Genomic DNA, 17,048 nt, shown 5'->3' on the forward strand with positions numbered 1-17,048 from the left:
AAACAGAGCATGACTTGAGGATGTGGTGGTCAGGATGATGGCGGAAGGCTTCTCTACGGAGGTGATGGCTGAATGAGATTTAAATGATGAGGAGTAGCTGGCTTTGTGGGGATCTGAGAGAAGAGCATTTTAGGCAAAGGCAGACAGTGCAAAGGCCCTGAGGCAGGAATGTACTGGTATCTGAGTAGCATTAAAGAGGCCAGTGTGGCTGGAATGGAGTGAGCAAGGGAGGGGCTGCTCACTGGGGCTGGAGGGGCCAAAGAACTTTCTGTAATCACTGGCCTGGAAATGCCTGAAAAGATGGGGTGGCTGAATGGGGTGAGGGGCTAACGTCACCCACTCCTCACACCCACGTCTTCCCTCTCATTCTCTCTACTCAGGGATCTATTGGCTTTCCCGGGCCCCTGGCACCATTAGGAGAAAAAGGGAAGCGGGTGAGTCACAATCCAGGGATCAGGGGAGAGGGAAGGGCTTGCATGAGAGGAACAGAGTGTATGGCTGTGCGTGATAGCACGTGGGGCCCTAGTTGGCTGTGTCCATGCCTGGAAGCACTTGTGTGCACACGTATTGCCATGTGCAATGCAGGGCACATGTAGGGGATCCCACCTGGCATTACAGCAAATGTGCCTGCGTGTCTGTGTATGCATGTGCATCCCGTGTGCCTTTCAGCGCAGATTAGATGGGGTCTGGGTGCTGCAGCCTAGGGACCTGTGACTGGGTGAACAAGGGCACCAGCTGCACGTACGTTGTGTGACTATGGGCGTACGTGTGTGAGGGGGTATGTCGAAGCGTGTGAAAGAATAGGGAAATACACATATGTGTGTGTTTCTGCGCACCTGGGGGATTGTGTATACATGCATGCGTTGTTTCGCTATGTGTGCACTGTAGCTGTATAAATGGACATTGTGTATATGCATATGAGGGTTTGTATACTGCTGTGTTTATCAGGACCGTGTCCTCACGTGAATCCATGCACATACATGTTTACACTGGATAAACACGTGTGCAAGGGACATATTACATGACAGGCTCCGAGTGCCATCTCGAAGCTGCGGTCACCCCTTGCATGCAGTCATGTGTGCATACCATGCAGCTGTGATAAATAGGTGTCTGTGTGAGCAAATGTGCTTGTATGTGTGGACCCTGTAGGTGCAATCATAATATAATTGGGTGCCTGTGATCTTTGCGTAGTTGCATGTGTAAGCTGTACTTATGCGTGCGTGTGAATGAAAGGCTTGCAAATGAATGTGGGGCAGACATCTTTCCAGGTCTCTGGCTCGGTGCATTTGTGTGTTTGTGTCATGTATTTGCACCATCACCCTCTTCTGCTTCCTCCTCATCTAATTTACGTTCCAGGGGAAGGCTGGGCAGCCAGGCCTGGAAGGAGAGCGGGGACCACAAGTAAGAAAATGGGGGCAGGGCTGGAAGGAGGGGCTGCGAGAGGAGAAGTGGGCGGGAAGAGGGTTTGGGTTACTTCAGGTAGTCATGGTGGGGGGACCCAGAGGACTCATCCTCATCTCCTAGGCTCCCCCACCCTCTTACTTCCAATCTTTGCTTCTTTTCTATTCAGGGCTCCCGTGGAGAGAGGGGGCAACCAGGTGCCACAGGGCAACCAGGCCCCAAGGTATGGGGTGGGTGGGTGGTCAGGCCCCCCAAGCAGGCCCTCTGCCCCAGGCTCACCAAGTCCCACCCAATACCTCCCTGTTGAGTTTGTTCTGCAGCCTGAGTCTCATTCATTCTATCCTAGGGTGATGTGGGCCAGGACGGAGCCCCTGGGTTCCCTGGAGAAAAGGTGAGTGAATGAGTGTGTGTGTGTGTGTGTGTGTGTGTGTGTGTGTGTGTATGTGTGTGTGATTCTGGGTAGGAGACAAGCCCAGAAGGTGGGGAGACATTATAATGCAGAATGCAGAAAAAGCACAGCCTCTGAAGTCAGAGAGCTGTGAGTTCAAGTCTTAGCTCTGCCATTCACCTGCTGTGTGACCTTGGGTAAGTCACTTAACCTCTCTGTGCCTCAGTTTCCAACTCTATCAAATGGGAATAACCACAGTCCCCATCCCAAAGGGCTGCGGTGGTGAATGAAATGACTTCCTGCGCATAGAATGCTTGACCCCATGCCTGGCCTGCAGGAAGCACCCAACATGCTGTTGTCATTATGTGGGACTCAGGGGCAGGCGGGAGGGATGAGTGAATGATTTCTGCTTCCGTTTCAGGGCCTCCCAGGTCTGCAAGGCCCTCCTGGGTTCTCTGGACCAAGGGGTCCCCCTGTAAGTGAGCTCACCCTGCTGGGGGGGAGGCGGAGCCAAGCAGTGGGGGGGACTACTTGTTTGTGCCTCAACTCTCTCCCACCTTGTCCCTCAGGGCCCCCAAGGGAAAGATGGGCAACCTGGGCACCCTGGACATAGAGGAGAATTGGTGAGAAGCCCTTTGACCTCTGACCCATGACCCCATTAGGCTCTCCATTTCTTCCCCTCCATGACACCTCCTTTTAATGTTTCTCCTCAGGGCTTCCAAGGTCAGACAGGCCCACCTGGACCAGCTGGTGTCGTGGGTCCTCAGGTCAGAGTGGACCCCACAGGTCTCCCCGGTTTTGCACCAGTTCAGGGATATTTGGGGGAGGGGGAGGTGGTCTCAGGCAGACCCCCACCCCAGGCCACCTCCATTCAAGATGAGCCTTCTTCCTCTCCAGGGAAAGACAGGAGAAGCAGGGCCTCTGGGTGAGAGGGGGCCCCCAGGCCCCCCTGGATCTCCTGGTGAACAAGGTCTTCCGGGCCTGGAAGGCAGAGAGGGGGCCAAGGTGAGACCCTGCCCCACGAGAGATCTCATCAAGTGACCCCAGAGGTCCCTCAACGGCCCCACGGCACCTCCAGGCTCAGAATCAACCCCATGAGGCAGGGGGCCCAGACTCACAGATTGAGGGGAGACGCCCTCTTCTCTGGAGTCTGACCTCCCTCCTCTGCACTCCTCCAGGGGGACCTGGGACCACTGGGACCCTTTGGGAAGGAAGGGCCACCTGGACGCAGGGGCTTCCCTGGTCCCCAAGGAGCCCCCGGGGACCCAGTGAGTATCGTTTGGAGCCCCTCCTGCATGTGCCTGGCTGGGCTGTGAAGCAGAGAAGGAAAGGGCGGCCCAGGGGAGGGGCAAATGTGATAGTAAAATAATGGCTGCAGGAGGGACAGATCCCTGAACCTCAGTGCCCGGGAAGCGGGTGGGAACTCTGAGCCCCCCAGAGTGAAGACAGGACCCGGGGGCACCTCTGGGAGTCTCTTGACTGTGAATCATGTCGTCCTCAGGGACCTACTGGTTTGAAGGGTGACAAGGGCCCCCCGGGCCCCGTCGGGGCTAACGTAAGTGTAAACCCATCTGCTGTGTGGGGAGCAGGGTGCAGGGGTCTCAGGGTTTCTGGGACGCTGGGTATTGTCCTCATCAAGTCTGCTATTTGGGGAGCCAAACAGGTCGGGGTCACGGCCAACTCTGCCGCTCACTGGCTGGGCAGTCGTGTCACTGCGCGAGCCTCAGTTTCCTTGTCTGTAAAACAGTCCCATCTCCTAGATGATCGTAAATCTCAATGAGATGATCCGTTGGACACATACTTACCTGCGTGTCAGACATCAGCGTTTAAAAACCTTCTTTCTCCTGGAGTTTACTACGATCTAGCCAGGGAGATAAGGGATCAGCCGTGATGAATGCCACAAGGCAAACTAGCGCAGAGTAAAGGGGAGAAGGGGAGAGCCGTTGAAATAGGCAGGCCAGGGAAGGCCTCCTGAGAAGGTGACATTTGAGCTGAGACCTGAAGGCGGTGAGGGAGGAGCCACGTGGGTGTCTGGGGGGAAGAGTGTGCCAGGCAGAGGGAACGGCATGTGCAAAGTCCTGAGGCTGGAGGAAACAGTGAGGAGGCCCGTGTGGCTGGAGGGGAGTGAGCCTAGGGTGAGTGGGAGGAGGTGAGAGCATGGTCGTACAGGACCTTGTGGGCTGCCAGGAAAACCTTTTTTTCATCAAGTGAGGTGGGAGCCACAGAGGGATGTGGGCAGGGGAGGCACGTGCTCGGACTCAGGTGTTCACAGCGCCCTCTGGCGGCTGTCTGGGGAATAGATTGGATGTGCTGGTAACCACCTAGCTCAGGGCCTGACTGCTTGAAAACCCTCCAATAAATGAGAATTTTTTTTTTAAACTTTTAAATTTTTTATTTATTTATCTATTTATTTATTTATTTTTGGCTGAGTTGGGTCTTTTGTTGCTGCACGCTGGCTTTCTCTAGTTGCGGCGAGCGGGGGCTACTCTTCGTTGTGTTGCGCGGGCTTCTCATTGCGGTGGCTTCTCTTGTTGTGGAGCACGGGCTCTAGGCGCGTGGGCTTCAGTAGTTGTGGCACGTGGGCTCAGTAGTTGTGGCGCACGGGCTTAGTTGCTCCGCGGCATGTGGGATCTTCCCAGAGCAGGGCTCGAACCCTTGTCCCCTGCATTAGCAGGCAGATTCTTAACCACTGCGCCACCAGGGAAGCCCCAATAAATGAGAATTACCACTACTGCTATTATCCTTGACCCTTCACCCCTGTTTTCAGGGCTCCCCTGGGGAGCGCGGTCCTGTAGGCCCAGCAGGGGGCATTGGGCTTCCTGGCCAAAGTGGAGGCCAAGGCCCTGTTGGCCCTGCAGGCGAGAAGGGGTCCCCGGTAAGTGCCTGCCCCCCATCCCCCAGGCATCCCCAAGACCCAGCCCTCTACATATCAGGAGCTCATTTCTGCCCTCCTGGCCCCGACATACCCCTTTCCACTCCGCCCATCAGGGTGAACGCGGCCCCCCTGGCCCCACTGGCAAAGATGGGATCCCAGGGCCCCTGGGGCTTCCTGGATCCCCTGGAGCTGTGGGGCCTTCTGGCGAGGAAGGGGACAAGGTGAGAGAGAGCTCATGGAAGGGGAGGGGCTGGGGGGAGGATGGGGGTACAGGGAGGCTTGGTTCTCCCTCATCCTGTTTCCTCTGCAGGGAGAAGTAGGAGCCCCGGGTCACAAGGGCAGCAAAGGCGATAAGGGGGATGCGGTGAGTGGGGGGCCCCAGTGAGGAGGGTGGTCCTCGGGGAGGGGAGAGGGATGCGGAGGGTGGACGGGGGGAGGCCACGGAGCTTCCTGCCTTCATGAGACCCATCTTGACACCTGCGAGTAACAGAAGCCACTCAAGCTACCTGGAATAAAGGGGTTAATTGCACCCCCAGCTTCCCTCCGGAAGTTCAGCCTCAGCGCCCAGCATCAGGGAGCCAGCTCAGTCCCTGGGTCCTGGTGGGACTTTTGGGCAAACGTCCTGATGGGCCAAACTTAGGACAGATGCTCTGTCTGGTCCCATGAGTTGGTAGCTAATAAGACAGGGTTGGGGGAGGGAAATGCAGCTTCTTGGTGGGGGGAGTGGACAGGGGTGCAGTGATTGACATCTCTAGTGTTTCCTCCCACCAATCTTGAACCTGAGGGGTTTTTGACTCTGTTCCCTCCTCCAGGGCCCACCTGGACCGACAGGGATACGGGGTCTTGTGGGACACCCAGGATCCCCGGTGAGTGCTCCCAGCTTTGTGGCCATCCCTGGATCCCCAGTGGGAAGGGACAGTGCTCTCCATGGTGACTTGGGCCCAAACTCAGCCCTGACCCTGACCTACCCCTCCATGCCAACGCTCAATATGAGCTCACCCCAGAATCTGACTCAATCCTGACCTCAACCCCTGAACCCCATCACAGCCCTAATCTCAACACTGCTTGTGACCTTAACCTCAATCCCAACTCAGACCTGATCTTCACATCCAACATTAGCCGAACCTGACTCAGTCTTACCCTTAACCCCAGTCCTGACCCACCCTCCAAGGCAGACCCCAAACCTGGGCTCAAACTCTGATTCTACCTTGGCCCTAACCTCAAACCCTACCCTACATCTCAACCCCATCTGGACCTTCCCCTCACCACCTTAACTGACCTCAACTTGACCCTGACTCACCACCCAATGCAAAGTTTTTAGAAAAACTTTGACTCAACCCTTGACTTCATTCCTAATCTCTGATGCTTAACCTGCATCCCCAACTTCAGACCCAGTCCTGACCCTCTCCAAACTTAATCCCAACCCTGAACCTCAGTCCTGACTTTGACCTTGAGCCTCTCTCCAACCCTTGACACAGACCCTAACTGTGCCCTGCCCTGTCCTCCTCCCAGGGGGCAGATGGGGCTCAGGGACACCGGGGACCTCCAGGCCTCTTTGGGCAGAAAGGAGATGATGGAGTGAGAGGCTTCACGGGGGTGATTGGCCCCCCTGGCCTGCAGGTAGGTGTCTGAGTTTGGGGGTACAGCCTCTGATCCTTCCCACTTTGTGCCCCAATTTTGCTTCTTTGTTCCACAGGGGATGCCAGGCCCTCCTGGAGAAAAGGGGGAAGTTGGAGATGTAGGGTCCATGGTATGGACAATGGGGGCAAATGGGGGGTGGTGGTAGGGCAGGGGTGGCCATTAAACCGATTTGGGGGGGGGCACATTGTCATTTTAAGGATCCTGTGGGTCACCAGCACCAAGGGTGGTGTTTGTGATTAGTGGAGTTTTGAAGGGCCATGGGGTCACTGGATGCTCTTCTGACTGTCCCACAGGGTCCCCATGGAGCTCCAGGCCCTCGGGGTCCCCAGGGCCCCAGCAGATCAGAGGTGAGGACTCTGGGGGAGGGCAGGATGCCTCAGAGGTGAGGACATGGCTTTCCCAAGAAGGGGCTGTTGGGATCGCACAGTCCCAGCTGTACCCCTTGCTGTCTCTCCAGGGTCCTCCAGGGCTGCCTGGGGGAGTTGGTCAGCCTGGAGCAGTGGGCGAGAAGGTGAGAGAGAGAGAGAACAGGAGTCTGCCCGGGGCGGGAAGGCACAGCCAGTCCTGCCTGGGGGGTGGCTGTTCTGGCTGCCAGGATGGGAACGCTCCTCACCGTCACTTTGCCTCCTGCAGGGTGAGCCAGGTGAGCCTGGAGACCCAGGACCCCCAGGAATCCCAGGCATCCTTGTGAGTAACTTTGTCCAGTGTCCCTGCACCCATCTCAGGGAATCCCTGACCCCTGGGCATCTAGGGCCACCATGACCTCTGCAGCCCTAGGTCACCCACTGACCCAGGACCTACAGGCATCCCCCGTTATCTTGATGACAGAGCCCTGAAAGGTATCAGGGGTGCTACATAAAGTTCTCTAGGTTGTATACTGCACAAGGGTGTAGGGCTGAGGAGGCAGGTGGGGCTCAGATCTAAACCACAAGCCCTGGCTTGGGGATGAGTCGCCCAGAGGGGATCCCTTTTCTGATTCACTCCAGGGTGGCACATGGGCTAGCCCAAATTTGCCCATGACCTCTGGGCAACTGGACCATCCTGACCCCTGACTCCTATAAATCCTAGATTCCTCTGACCTCTGACCCTTGGGCAGTCTAGGCTACTCTGACCCCTAACCCCAGGAAAGCCCCAGGCCACCCAGATTCCTGAGTCCAGGTATGCTAACCCTTGACCCCTGGAGAGTCCAGGCGCCTCTGAACTCTGTTTCTGCAAAGGGGCCCAAGGGAGAAATTGGTGAAAAGGGGGACGCAGGCCCATCTGGGGCAGCTGGACCCCCGGGCAAGAAAGGCCCCCCCGGAGAGGATGGAGCAAAAGGGAACGTGGTGAGTCCTGGGGGACATGGAGGCAGAGACTCGGGGGAGGAGCACATGTGTCACCTTGGACCTGCTCCCCAACTTCCAGCTGGGGGGGGTCCCATCCTCCAGTGTGCTGATTCCACAAGCAACCCGGAACATGGCTGAATGAATGAATGATTGAATGAAAGAATGAATCAATATAAAAATGGAGTGGTTATATGTCATTGCAGTAGGGGAAACTTGATTCCACACTGAGTTGTTCTAACAATGCTGGCAAGGTCAAGGTTGAGACTCATGCTGGGTCAGAGTTGGCTGATGAAGGATTTGCCATCAGGGCAGCGGTTGAGCCCCTCCCACCATGGCGGTGGGGCTCGGGCTTGGGAGGGAGAGCAGCAAGGAGCTTCGGAGTCTGAGGGACCTTGATTTGAATCTCACCACCCCACCGCTTGCCGAGTCCTTTCTCTGAGGTCAGTTCTATCTGTGAATCCCAAGCCTAGAGGATGCAGTGAGATGATGCATGGAACATTCTTAGCTCACATTAAACACGAGAGTGTTCCTTCTACCAGGGCTGGGATTTCGTGTTTTGTTCACCATTGTATCCCAGCAACCAGAACTGTGCCTGGGCACAGTTAAATGAATGAATGAATGAACGCTCCATCGTTCAGAGATATAATTATCCATCATTCTGTGTTCCAGGGCCCCACAGGGCTCCCAGGAGACCTAGGCCCCCCCGGAGACCCTGGGGTTTCGGTGAGTGTGACCCCTCCTTACTCGAAAACCCAGCATATTCCCTATTCTGTCCCCCTCTTCACAAGCCCCCCACAGACCTGGGCAAGGTCGATGGAGAAAATAACCTTCACTTTCCTCCAAACCTCACCCCTAAATTCTCATGTGCCCCCATGACCCCTTCCGACTTTGTTCCTCCCACCACAGGGTCAAGACGGCCCCCCAGGGGAGAAGGGAGACCCTGGAGATGTGGGGGGACTGGTGAGTAGGGGAACAGAGGATGTGGTGCATGAAGAGGGGGGTCGGGGCTGGTGGGTGGGTGAATTAGGGGGTCAGGAGAGTGGGTTAATGAGGTACCCAGGGCCCTTGTAGATGCACCTGCTTTGCCTCTCTGGGGCCTCACCTTGAATGTGAGCAGCTTGAGGGTGGAGGTGGGAGATGGCTGGTGCTGGGTGGTATGTGGGGAAGGCTGTCTTCGCATCAAAGGCATCCTGATGGGGACATATGTATACGTATAACTGATCCACTTTGTTATAAAGCAGAAACTAACACACCCTTGTAAAGCAATTATACTCCAATAAAGATGTTAAAAAAAAAAAGGCATCCTGAAACCGTCATCCTCAACTACGCTGCTGGTTCTAATCTCCATAGGGTCCACCTGGTGCTTCTGGGGAGCTCGGTCCCCCTGGGCCCCCTGGCAAAAGGGTGAGTGTTGACCACCCCACCACCACCTCCTGGCTGCCCTGGCTCCAACTTAGTTCCATTCACTCTCACAGCCCCCCGCTCCCCCCTACAAACCCCCCACTCATCCCCAGAGCACCCACTCACCTCACAGCTCCCCACTCACACTTTCTCCCCTAAGGGTCCTTCTGGTCACACGGGTCGAGAAGGCAGAGAAGGGGAGAAAGGTACCAAGGTGAGTGCCCCCTGCCAAGGTGGTGGTAGGGGGGTCCTTATCCTGACCTGTCAGCCAACAGTTGGGCCATCAGAATGGGGAGAGGCCTGGGACACCACGGGTGCTCCAATTGCGTCCCCCTCCCTGCTGGTTCTTGGCTGGCGGGTGGGGAGGCAACCACCCCCTGACTCTCTCTGCCCCCTCCCTTGCCCCTGTCCTTTTCAGGGGGAACCAGGTCCTGACGGGCCCCCAGGGAGGACAGGCCCAGTGGGGACTCGAGGGCCCCCTGGGCGTGTCGGGCCTGAGGGTCTTCGAGGGATCCCCGGCCCTGTGGTGAGTGGGGTGGGAACAGGGACAGGGCGGGGGTGGGGGGGGTGGGATCCTGCCTTCCTTAGGTGCTCCCGTCTTGTAATTTCTCACCATAGTTAGCAGGAGCTGACCCTGGTGGGCAGTGGGGCATCCACATTGAGTTCTGGCAGAGTTCAGCCCCCCATGTTCTGCTTTGCCCTAGGGTGAACCAGGCCTCCTGGGACCTCCTGGACAGTTGGGCCCTCCTGGCCCCCTGGTAAGAGACTTCTTTGTCCCTGAGGTCCCAGCACTGGGAACCACACTGGGCATCCAGTGGCCATCTAGTGACCATGGGTGCTGATGCCGCAGACTGACCTCTCATTGACCATCCATCTGATGGTCCACCCTGACCCTCTATACTAACCATCTCTTCTGATCACTCATCTCAATGATCTACACTGGCTATCCACACTGACCCTCTATCTTGATGGTCTACATTGACCAAACAGACCACCTATCTTAATAGCCTACACTGACCATCTACATTGATGTTGACCACTGACCATCCAAGTTGGCCATCCTCCAACAAACCCCTTCATTCATCTCTCATCATCCCTCCTCTTTCTTGACCATCATCCCCATGACCACTTCCCTGGTAATTCCATTTGAAACCTGGGTAATTTCCCATTTGACCATCCCCCAATCACTCACATGGACCTTGAGGCTTTCTGTTTGAGACTCACCAACTGACCCTAACTCTCCTTCCAGGGGCCCTCTGGCCTCCCAGGGCTGAAGGGAGATGCTGGCTTCAAGGGGGAAAAGGTAAGGATACCTCCTTCCATTATTCTCCTCCCCCACTTACCTCCCTCTCCTCCACCTTTACCTCCCTCTGTAGCCAGAGGGCTAGGAGATTGGGGTCTCCTCTGCTCCAAACTCACTACACCAAGGCTGTAGGAGAAAAGTCTCCCAATCCCCCGCCCTCACTTCTTCCCCCACATGTGCCTCTTTTATCCTCCAGGGCCACATCGGATTAATTGGTCTCGTTGGTCCCCCTGGGGAGGCTGGTGAGAAAGGCGATCAGGGTTTGCCAGGAGTGCAAGGCCCCCCTGGCCTCCAGGGAGAACCTGTGAGTGTGTGTCCTGCCTCGAGTGGGAAGATTGTGTTCAGAGGGTGGCGGGAAGGCAGAAGTGGGGCTTGTTTGGAGACTGTGGGGGTGGGGATTGGGGAAGCCTGGGTCTAGAATAATAGGGGTTGTGTCTGGAGAAAATGGGGGGCTCTCCCTGGGGACTTGAAGGTTGAAGTCTGCATCTGGGGTTTGGGGTCTTCTTTGGAGGGAATTGGAAGCCTGTCTGGGGGATGTGTCTGAACCATAGGGATGAACCCTATCAATGATGACTCTGATGTCCTTTCTCCAGGGTTCCCCTGGTCCCATCGGCTCTCTGGGCCACCCTGGGCCCCGAGGTGTGGTGGTGAGTATGAGGGGTTTGTGGGGTGGGGTCACCTTGTTGGGCCAGCCAGGACTCCGGCTCTCCCTGTCTCTACCCAACAGGGTCCTCCAGGACAGAAAGGCTCAAAGGGGTCCCTGGTGAGTACTCACTGTTCCCCTGGACTCCCACATCCCAGCTTCCCAGCCCCCTTCACTGCACCAGAACCCTCAGGGCCTTTGCATTCATTCATTTATTCAGTCAGTCAGTCAGGCATTCAACAAGTATTTCTTCAACACCTACCATTGTATTTTATCAAATCTAAGATGCCATCCATTGTAAGATGAGCCATTATTTTATAAACTGCTACGGAAGAAGACAGTTCTGCCAAGTAAACTGTGACGTCACAGATGTTAAGATGATGACTTCAGAGATGTTCACATATAGAAAGAAAATTTGCAGTTTATGCTTGGTGCTGAAAATTGCATGTCCTTGCCCCCAGTGCTCTGTGTGTGTGTGTGTGTGTGTGTGTGTGTGTGTGTGTGTGTTGCCAGGCAGCGGTCTCCATAGACAGGGTTCACCCCCAAATGACATCTCCCTACAGGGATCCCAAGGTCCCCGCGGAGACACCGGCCCCCCAGGTCCCCCCGGCCCCCAGGTGAGTTACCCAGGGACTATGTTGGAGTGTGTCCCCTTTGGGTCCCTCAGTGCCCAGAACTGGGCGGAACACCAGGTGTTCAGGGGGTGCAGGTGGGGTGGGAGGTGGCCCAAAAGCTGAAGGAGGAACTGGGCTGTGTGTAGGGCATTGGGGGGGATATCCATGGGGACTCTGACCGTATCTCGTATGTCCATCTCTCCTGGCCTTTCTCTGTCTCTATCTCAAACACTTGTTTCACTATTTTATCTTTGTTTCTCTCTTCTGGGCACACCCTCTCTCTGTCTCTCTCTGTCCTTGTCTCTTTCTCTCCTTTGCCTGACTTTGTGGTTCTGTCTCTTTTTATCGTCTCTCCACTTCGGCCTCTCCCCATCTCTGAGCCTTTCTGTCTCTCTCCTTCCCGTGTCTCCCTCTGTTTCTGACTGTCTATCTCCCCCTGTCCCTGTCTCTATCTCTCCCTCCCCTTTCTCCTCTCCCCCTACCCCTGTGTCTTTCTGTCCCCCACGTCTTTCATTTCTGCCCGTCTCTCTCCCTGTCTCTTCCACCTGCGTCTCTGATCTCCTCCTCTCATCCATCCCCACCTCCGCCCAGGGTCCATTTGCGGAGCTGCACGGGCTGCGCCGGCGCCGGCGCTCGGTCCCGGGCCTGGGAGTCCCGGAGGGCGGCCTGGAGGAGGTGCTGGCCTCGATCACGTCGCTGAGCTTCGAGCTGGAGCAGCTGCGACGCCCTCCGGGCACGGCTGAGAGCCCGGGCCTCGTGTGCGGCGAGTTGCACCGCAACCACCCGCATTTGCCCGACGGTGAGGTCCCGTCCCTCCCCCGGTGGGCGGGGTGCCTTGGGGTCCGCCCGGCTCATCCCCCCTACCTGGCTCTGCGGCAGGGGAGTACTGGATTGACCCCAATCAGGGCTGCGCGCGGGATGCGCTCAGGGTTTTCTGCAACTTCACGGCGGGAGGAGAGACCTGCCTTTACCCAGACAAGAAGTTTGAGACCGTGAGTACCTCTGGGGGCGAAGTGGGAGGTGGTGGTGGTGGTGGAAGGAGGGACAAGACTCTGGAAACCATTTCATTCATACCCTGCCCACACACACACACACACACACACCAGGCGTTGACTGGGACTTTATTTTTCCTTCAACCAACATCTATTGAGCACTTACTGTATGCCAACTCCTTGAAATGCTGGGGTTACAGCGGAGAATCCAAAACAAAACAAAACAAAACAAACTTCTTTGCTTTGCTGTTATGGAGCTCATTTTCTATGGGGAAAGACGGATCAGAAAATCTAGTAAAGAAATCAATAATGATGGAGAACCTTGAAATAGCAGGTATGTGTGCCAGCCCTAAGCGCTTGGCTGCATTAACAACCACCAATGTGGCCATTCTGTTATCATTCCTAAAACAGATAGCCAACGAGAACCTACTGTGTAGCACAGGGAACTATACTCAATATTTTGTAATAACCTATAAGGGGAAAGAATCTGAAAAAAATAGATATGTATGTATGTATAACTGAATCACTTTTCTGTAACCTGAAACCAACACAACATTGTAAATCAACTATACTTCAATTAAAAAAATAAAATGCTGTTATCATTCCCCCAGACAGGAAAACTGAGGCACAGAGAGGGACAAGATTACCCACGACAGTCTGGCTCTTGTCCCAGCCCTTAACCACGTTCTATTCTGCCTCCTAACCTGCTGTCTTATAGGCCCCATGGGCTCACTGCCCTCCACCTGGTCCCCCAGAAATCCTGGGGTTCTCCATCAGGGAGCCCTGAGCCTAACAGCCTCTGACACCAAGCACCAGGCTTAGCTCTAGAGGGCAGTGGGTGAGCAGTGAGCTTCTGGACCCTGGACTGCTAAGACTGGAATCCAGATCTGTCACCTCAGTTTTTTCATCTGTAAAGTGGGGTTCAAGAAAGTATCTACCTCATAGGGTGGTTGTGCAATTGAGGTGCCAATGAACATATCAGGGGACACTGATTGAACACTGACTATGTGTGTCGCTGTGTTAATACCTCTACTGCAGGTAAAACACGTTGTAAGCGCAGGGCCTGCAAAAGTGCCCAATAATGTTCTTCTTATTTATTCTTATTTTTTACTGGTCAGAGCCTTGGTTTAGTGGGAACTCAGATACCTTAGTGGATGCAAATTTAGACAAGCTCACCCCCACCCAATTTATGGGGGCTTGAGGGCGGGGCTTGATCTCTAAACAGTTGCTGAAACCTGAGGCCTGATCTCTCACCATTTCATCTTCCTTCTGCCCAGAGAGAGGCTGGGGCAGGGAGTGAGGAACATTCTTGGTTTGGGTTCCCCAGACACAGACCCTGAGATGAGGGCTTGACAGGGCAAGTCATTTATTTAGGAGGTGATCCCAGGAAGGGTAAGTGAGAGGGGCCAGGGGAGGCAACCAATAAGGGGTGTGCTGTTAAAACATCACCATTGGACACCCAGGGCTCAGTTCCACTGGGGACTCCCGGGAGACAGTGTAGGGTAGGATGCTGGGAGCTGTCCCCCACCTCGGGGAGAGGGAGACGGGGCATTTATCCACCAGCTCTCGTCAATCATTGGTGGAGGCTGCCTCAGAAGGCGGGAACACCCAGCCTCTTGGGTCTGTCCTGTGCACCAGCCAAGCCCAGTCCAACAGTCAGAGAACAGCCTGAGAGTCCCTGATATTTACAGTCAGTAGCTTTCATTGTGGGGAGGTAAATACAGAAAGGACACGGTGGCCCCCTGGGGTACCTGCTACACCCTCCCCTCCATCCCCCAGGTGAAACTGGCCTCCTGGTCCAGAGAAAAGCTGGGAAGCTGGTATAGCACATTCCGTCGAGGGAAGAAGGTGAGTTGCCCTGGAGGCCAAGGTGGGGATGGTATAAAAATTGGTGGGAACCAGCACGGGAATTGGAGGAGGTGAGATGAACAGGATAGACTCACTTTGCTTTCCTGATGATCACAGCATCAGATGTATGATAGGGCAAGCACAGGTCATGGTGGAGATCCAGAGGCAGTGCTGGAAGGACCTGAAGGCTTCCTGGTAGAAGTCACAGCTCAGCTGAGGTCTAAGGAATAAGTTGGGTTGCAAGTTTGGGAGGACAAGGAATAGTGTTCCAGGCAGATGGAACAGGATATACGAAGGCCCAGAGTCAAGAGAGGGCCTGGTAAATTTAAAGAAAAGGTGACTTGCTCTGCTTTAGAGAGTGTGAGGGGGAATGTGGTAGGAGAAGAGGCTGGGGAGGTGGGTGTGAGCTAGGCCCACTTCCTCAGAAAGATCTATGAGCAGTAGGGAGCCATGGAATATTTTTAAGTGAGACGGGGACCGAGATTAAATCTCTGTGATAGAAAAATGCCTCTGAGGTGGTGGTGGTGGTGATAGGGAAATTGGAGGCTGGGAGACCCAGAAGACTGATGTGTTGGTCCAAGAGAGCAAAGAAGGGGCCAGGCTGGAGCTGGTGCTATGGGGATGGAGAGGAGGGCATGGCTTAGAACAACCTCTAAGAGGGCAAGTCAGTACGACCTAGTAATTGATGAGATGATAAGTCAATAGGACCTAGTAACTGATGAGATGGCACGTGAATAGGACCTATCAATAGTAATTGATGAGGTGAGTAATTGATGAGATGAGTAATTGATGAGATGGAGGGGAGGGAAGAGGTTGGGATGACACCCAACTTCCTGGTTTGCGGACTGATGTCTAGTGAGGTTCTAAGATATGTAAATGGGAAGAAGGTCAGGTTTACGGGATGGAGTGGAATCCTGGGTTCATTTGGGATTTGTTTATGTAACATATATGTGTATGCTAAACATTGGGAACATAGCAGCAAAGAAAACACAGTTCCTGACTTCATGAAGTTGATATTCTACTGGGAATATGACCAAGGAAGCAGACAGACAATAACCAAGGAAACAAAGCTATAATATAATGTCAGGGGGTACCTTGGTTTGGGTTCCCCTGAAACAGACCCTGAGGCAAAGACTCAATTGCAAGGGGTTTATCTGGGACGTGATTCCAGAAAACATCACTTGTGGAACATGAAATGGTACAGGGAAGAGAAGGAAGCCAGGACGCGTTACCAAGCCAGTTATCTCAAGCCAGTGATAAGTTAGTAATATATTTTATGTAACCCAGTATATCCAAAATGTTGTCATATCAGTGTAAAGACTATTGAGGCATTTTAAACTTTTCCCCTCTGAGTTCTTCAGAGGCTGGTGCATATTTTATATTTATAGCACATCGTAATTTGGACACTAACTTTGCTTGGAAGTACTTAGATTGCATAAAACCTGCAGTTGCAAAAGTAGATTCACATCCTCAAGTTGTTCCAAACCTCAGTTTTCTGATAAATGGATTGAAGCTCAGTTATTAGTTATAAATTGAAGTTACAATTTTTAAATTAAATAATTAAATAAAAAATTAAAATTTAAATGGATGGACCTAGAGATGATCATAGTAAGTGTAGTAGGTCAGACAAAGACAAATATATGATATCACTTACATGTGGAATCTGAAAAGAATGATACAAATGAACTTATTTACAAAACAGAAATAGACTTACAGACATAGAAAACAAACTTACAGTTCCCAAAGGGGAAAGGGGAGGGAGGGATAAATTAGGAGTTTGAGATTAACAGATACATACTGCTATATATAAAATAGATGAACAATGAGGTCCTACTGTATAGCACAGGGAACTATATATTCAATATCTTGTATTAACCTATAATGGAAAAGAATCTGAAAAATAATATATATATGAGTATATGTATATATATATATACACACACACATACACACATATATATACACAAATAACTAAATCTTTTCACTGTAAATCTGAAAATAACACGACATCGTAAATCAACTATACTTCAGTTTTTAAAAAATGGGTGCCAAAAGAAAAAAATTAAAATTTAAATAAAATTTTGAAAAGTTTCTCGGTCTCACCGGCTGCATTTCAAGGGCTCAATAGCCACACGTGCCTAGGGACTTGCAAGAGAACCGTGGATGGCCAGATGGCTGGTGGGGCTGATATAGATGAGGACATGGCGGGGGGGGGGGCAGGTCTGCGGTGAATGGAGATCCTGGGAGGTGGGTACCTCAGAAAGAGTAGAGGCGAATGGAGTACCCTCACCTCCTCTTTGTCCCACCTCCAGTTCTCCTACGTGGATGCTGACGGAGCCCCGGTGAGTGTGGTACAGTTGACCTTCCTGAAGTTGCTGAGTGCCACAGCCCGCCAGAGCTTCACATACTCCTGCCAGAACTCGGCCGCCTGGCTGGATGAAGCTGCAGGAGACCATGGCCGCTCCGTCAGTTTCCTTGGGTCCAACGGGGAAGAGCTGTCCTTCAACCAGACGGCAACAGCCACCGTCACTGTCCCCTACGATGGCTGCAGGGTAAGGGAGGGGTGAGGGGCTGGCCAGAGCAGGGCGGGAGGCTGCAGCTGCCCTCCCCCTGACTC

At 53.7% G+C, this 17,048-nt stretch overlaps 1 protein-coding gene across 6 annotated transcripts in view; it reads left to right on the forward strand.

The window, feature by feature from the left end:
- The window catches only part of COL5A3 (collagen type V alpha 3 chain), a 37,955-nt gene that overhangs the window by 19,887 nt on the left and 1,020 nt on the right, over positions 1 to 17,048 (forward strand). For all 6 annotated transcript variants that reach the window (XM_057541183.1, XM_007169008.2, XM_057541185.1 and 3 more), the window contains 35 exons: positions 381 to 434; positions 1,357 to 1,401; positions 1,571 to 1,624; positions 1,748 to 1,792; positions 2,211 to 2,264; positions 2,359 to 2,412; positions 2,503 to 2,556; positions 2,687 to 2,794; positions 2,968 to 3,057; positions 3,291 to 3,344; positions 4,557 to 4,664; positions 4,778 to 4,885; positions 4,975 to 5,028; positions 5,477 to 5,530; positions 6,177 to 6,284; positions 6,361 to 6,414; positions 6,599 to 6,652; positions 6,763 to 6,816; positions 6,939 to 6,992; positions 7,523 to 7,630; positions 8,300 to 8,353; positions 8,537 to 8,590; positions 8,981 to 9,034; positions 9,192 to 9,245; positions 9,450 to 9,557; positions 9,736 to 9,789; positions 10,281 to 10,334; positions 10,531 to 10,638; positions 10,928 to 10,981; positions 11,062 to 11,097; positions 11,541 to 11,594; positions 12,183 to 12,390; positions 12,471 to 12,583; positions 14,363 to 14,431; positions 16,744 to 16,983. In XM_057541183.1, the coding sequence (XP_057397166.1) occupies positions 381 to 434; positions 1,357 to 1,401; positions 1,571 to 1,624; positions 1,748 to 1,792; positions 2,211 to 2,264; positions 2,359 to 2,412; positions 2,503 to 2,556; positions 2,687 to 2,794; positions 2,968 to 3,057; positions 3,291 to 3,344; positions 4,557 to 4,664; positions 4,778 to 4,885; positions 4,975 to 5,028; positions 5,477 to 5,530; positions 6,177 to 6,284; positions 6,361 to 6,414; positions 6,599 to 6,652; positions 6,763 to 6,816; positions 6,939 to 6,992; positions 7,523 to 7,630; positions 8,300 to 8,353; positions 8,537 to 8,590; positions 8,981 to 9,034; positions 9,192 to 9,245; positions 9,450 to 9,557; positions 9,736 to 9,789; positions 10,281 to 10,334; positions 10,531 to 10,638; positions 10,928 to 10,981; positions 11,062 to 11,097; positions 11,541 to 11,594; positions 12,183 to 12,390; positions 12,471 to 12,583; positions 14,363 to 14,431; positions 16,744 to 16,983 (2,682 nt within the window). The remainder of the gene's footprint in view (positions 1 to 380; positions 435 to 1,356; positions 1,402 to 1,570; positions 1,625 to 1,747; positions 1,793 to 2,210; positions 2,265 to 2,358; positions 2,413 to 2,502; positions 2,557 to 2,686; positions 2,795 to 2,967; positions 3,058 to 3,290; positions 3,345 to 4,556; positions 4,665 to 4,777; positions 4,886 to 4,974; positions 5,029 to 5,476; positions 5,531 to 6,176; positions 6,285 to 6,360; positions 6,415 to 6,598; positions 6,653 to 6,762; positions 6,817 to 6,938; positions 6,993 to 7,522; positions 7,631 to 8,299; positions 8,354 to 8,536; positions 8,591 to 8,980; positions 9,035 to 9,191; positions 9,246 to 9,449; positions 9,558 to 9,735; positions 9,790 to 10,280; positions 10,335 to 10,530; positions 10,639 to 10,927; positions 10,982 to 11,061; positions 11,098 to 11,540; positions 11,595 to 12,182; positions 12,391 to 12,470; positions 12,584 to 14,362; positions 14,432 to 16,743; positions 16,984 to 17,048) is intronic.

The sequence above is a fragment of the Balaenoptera acutorostrata genome, chromosome 2 (assembly GCF_949987535.1).
Source record: "Balaenoptera acutorostrata chromosome 2, mBalAcu1.1, whole genome shotgun sequence".
Taxonomy (NCBI): Eukaryota; Metazoa; Chordata; class Mammalia; order Artiodactyla; family Balaenopteridae; genus Balaenoptera; species Balaenoptera acutorostrata.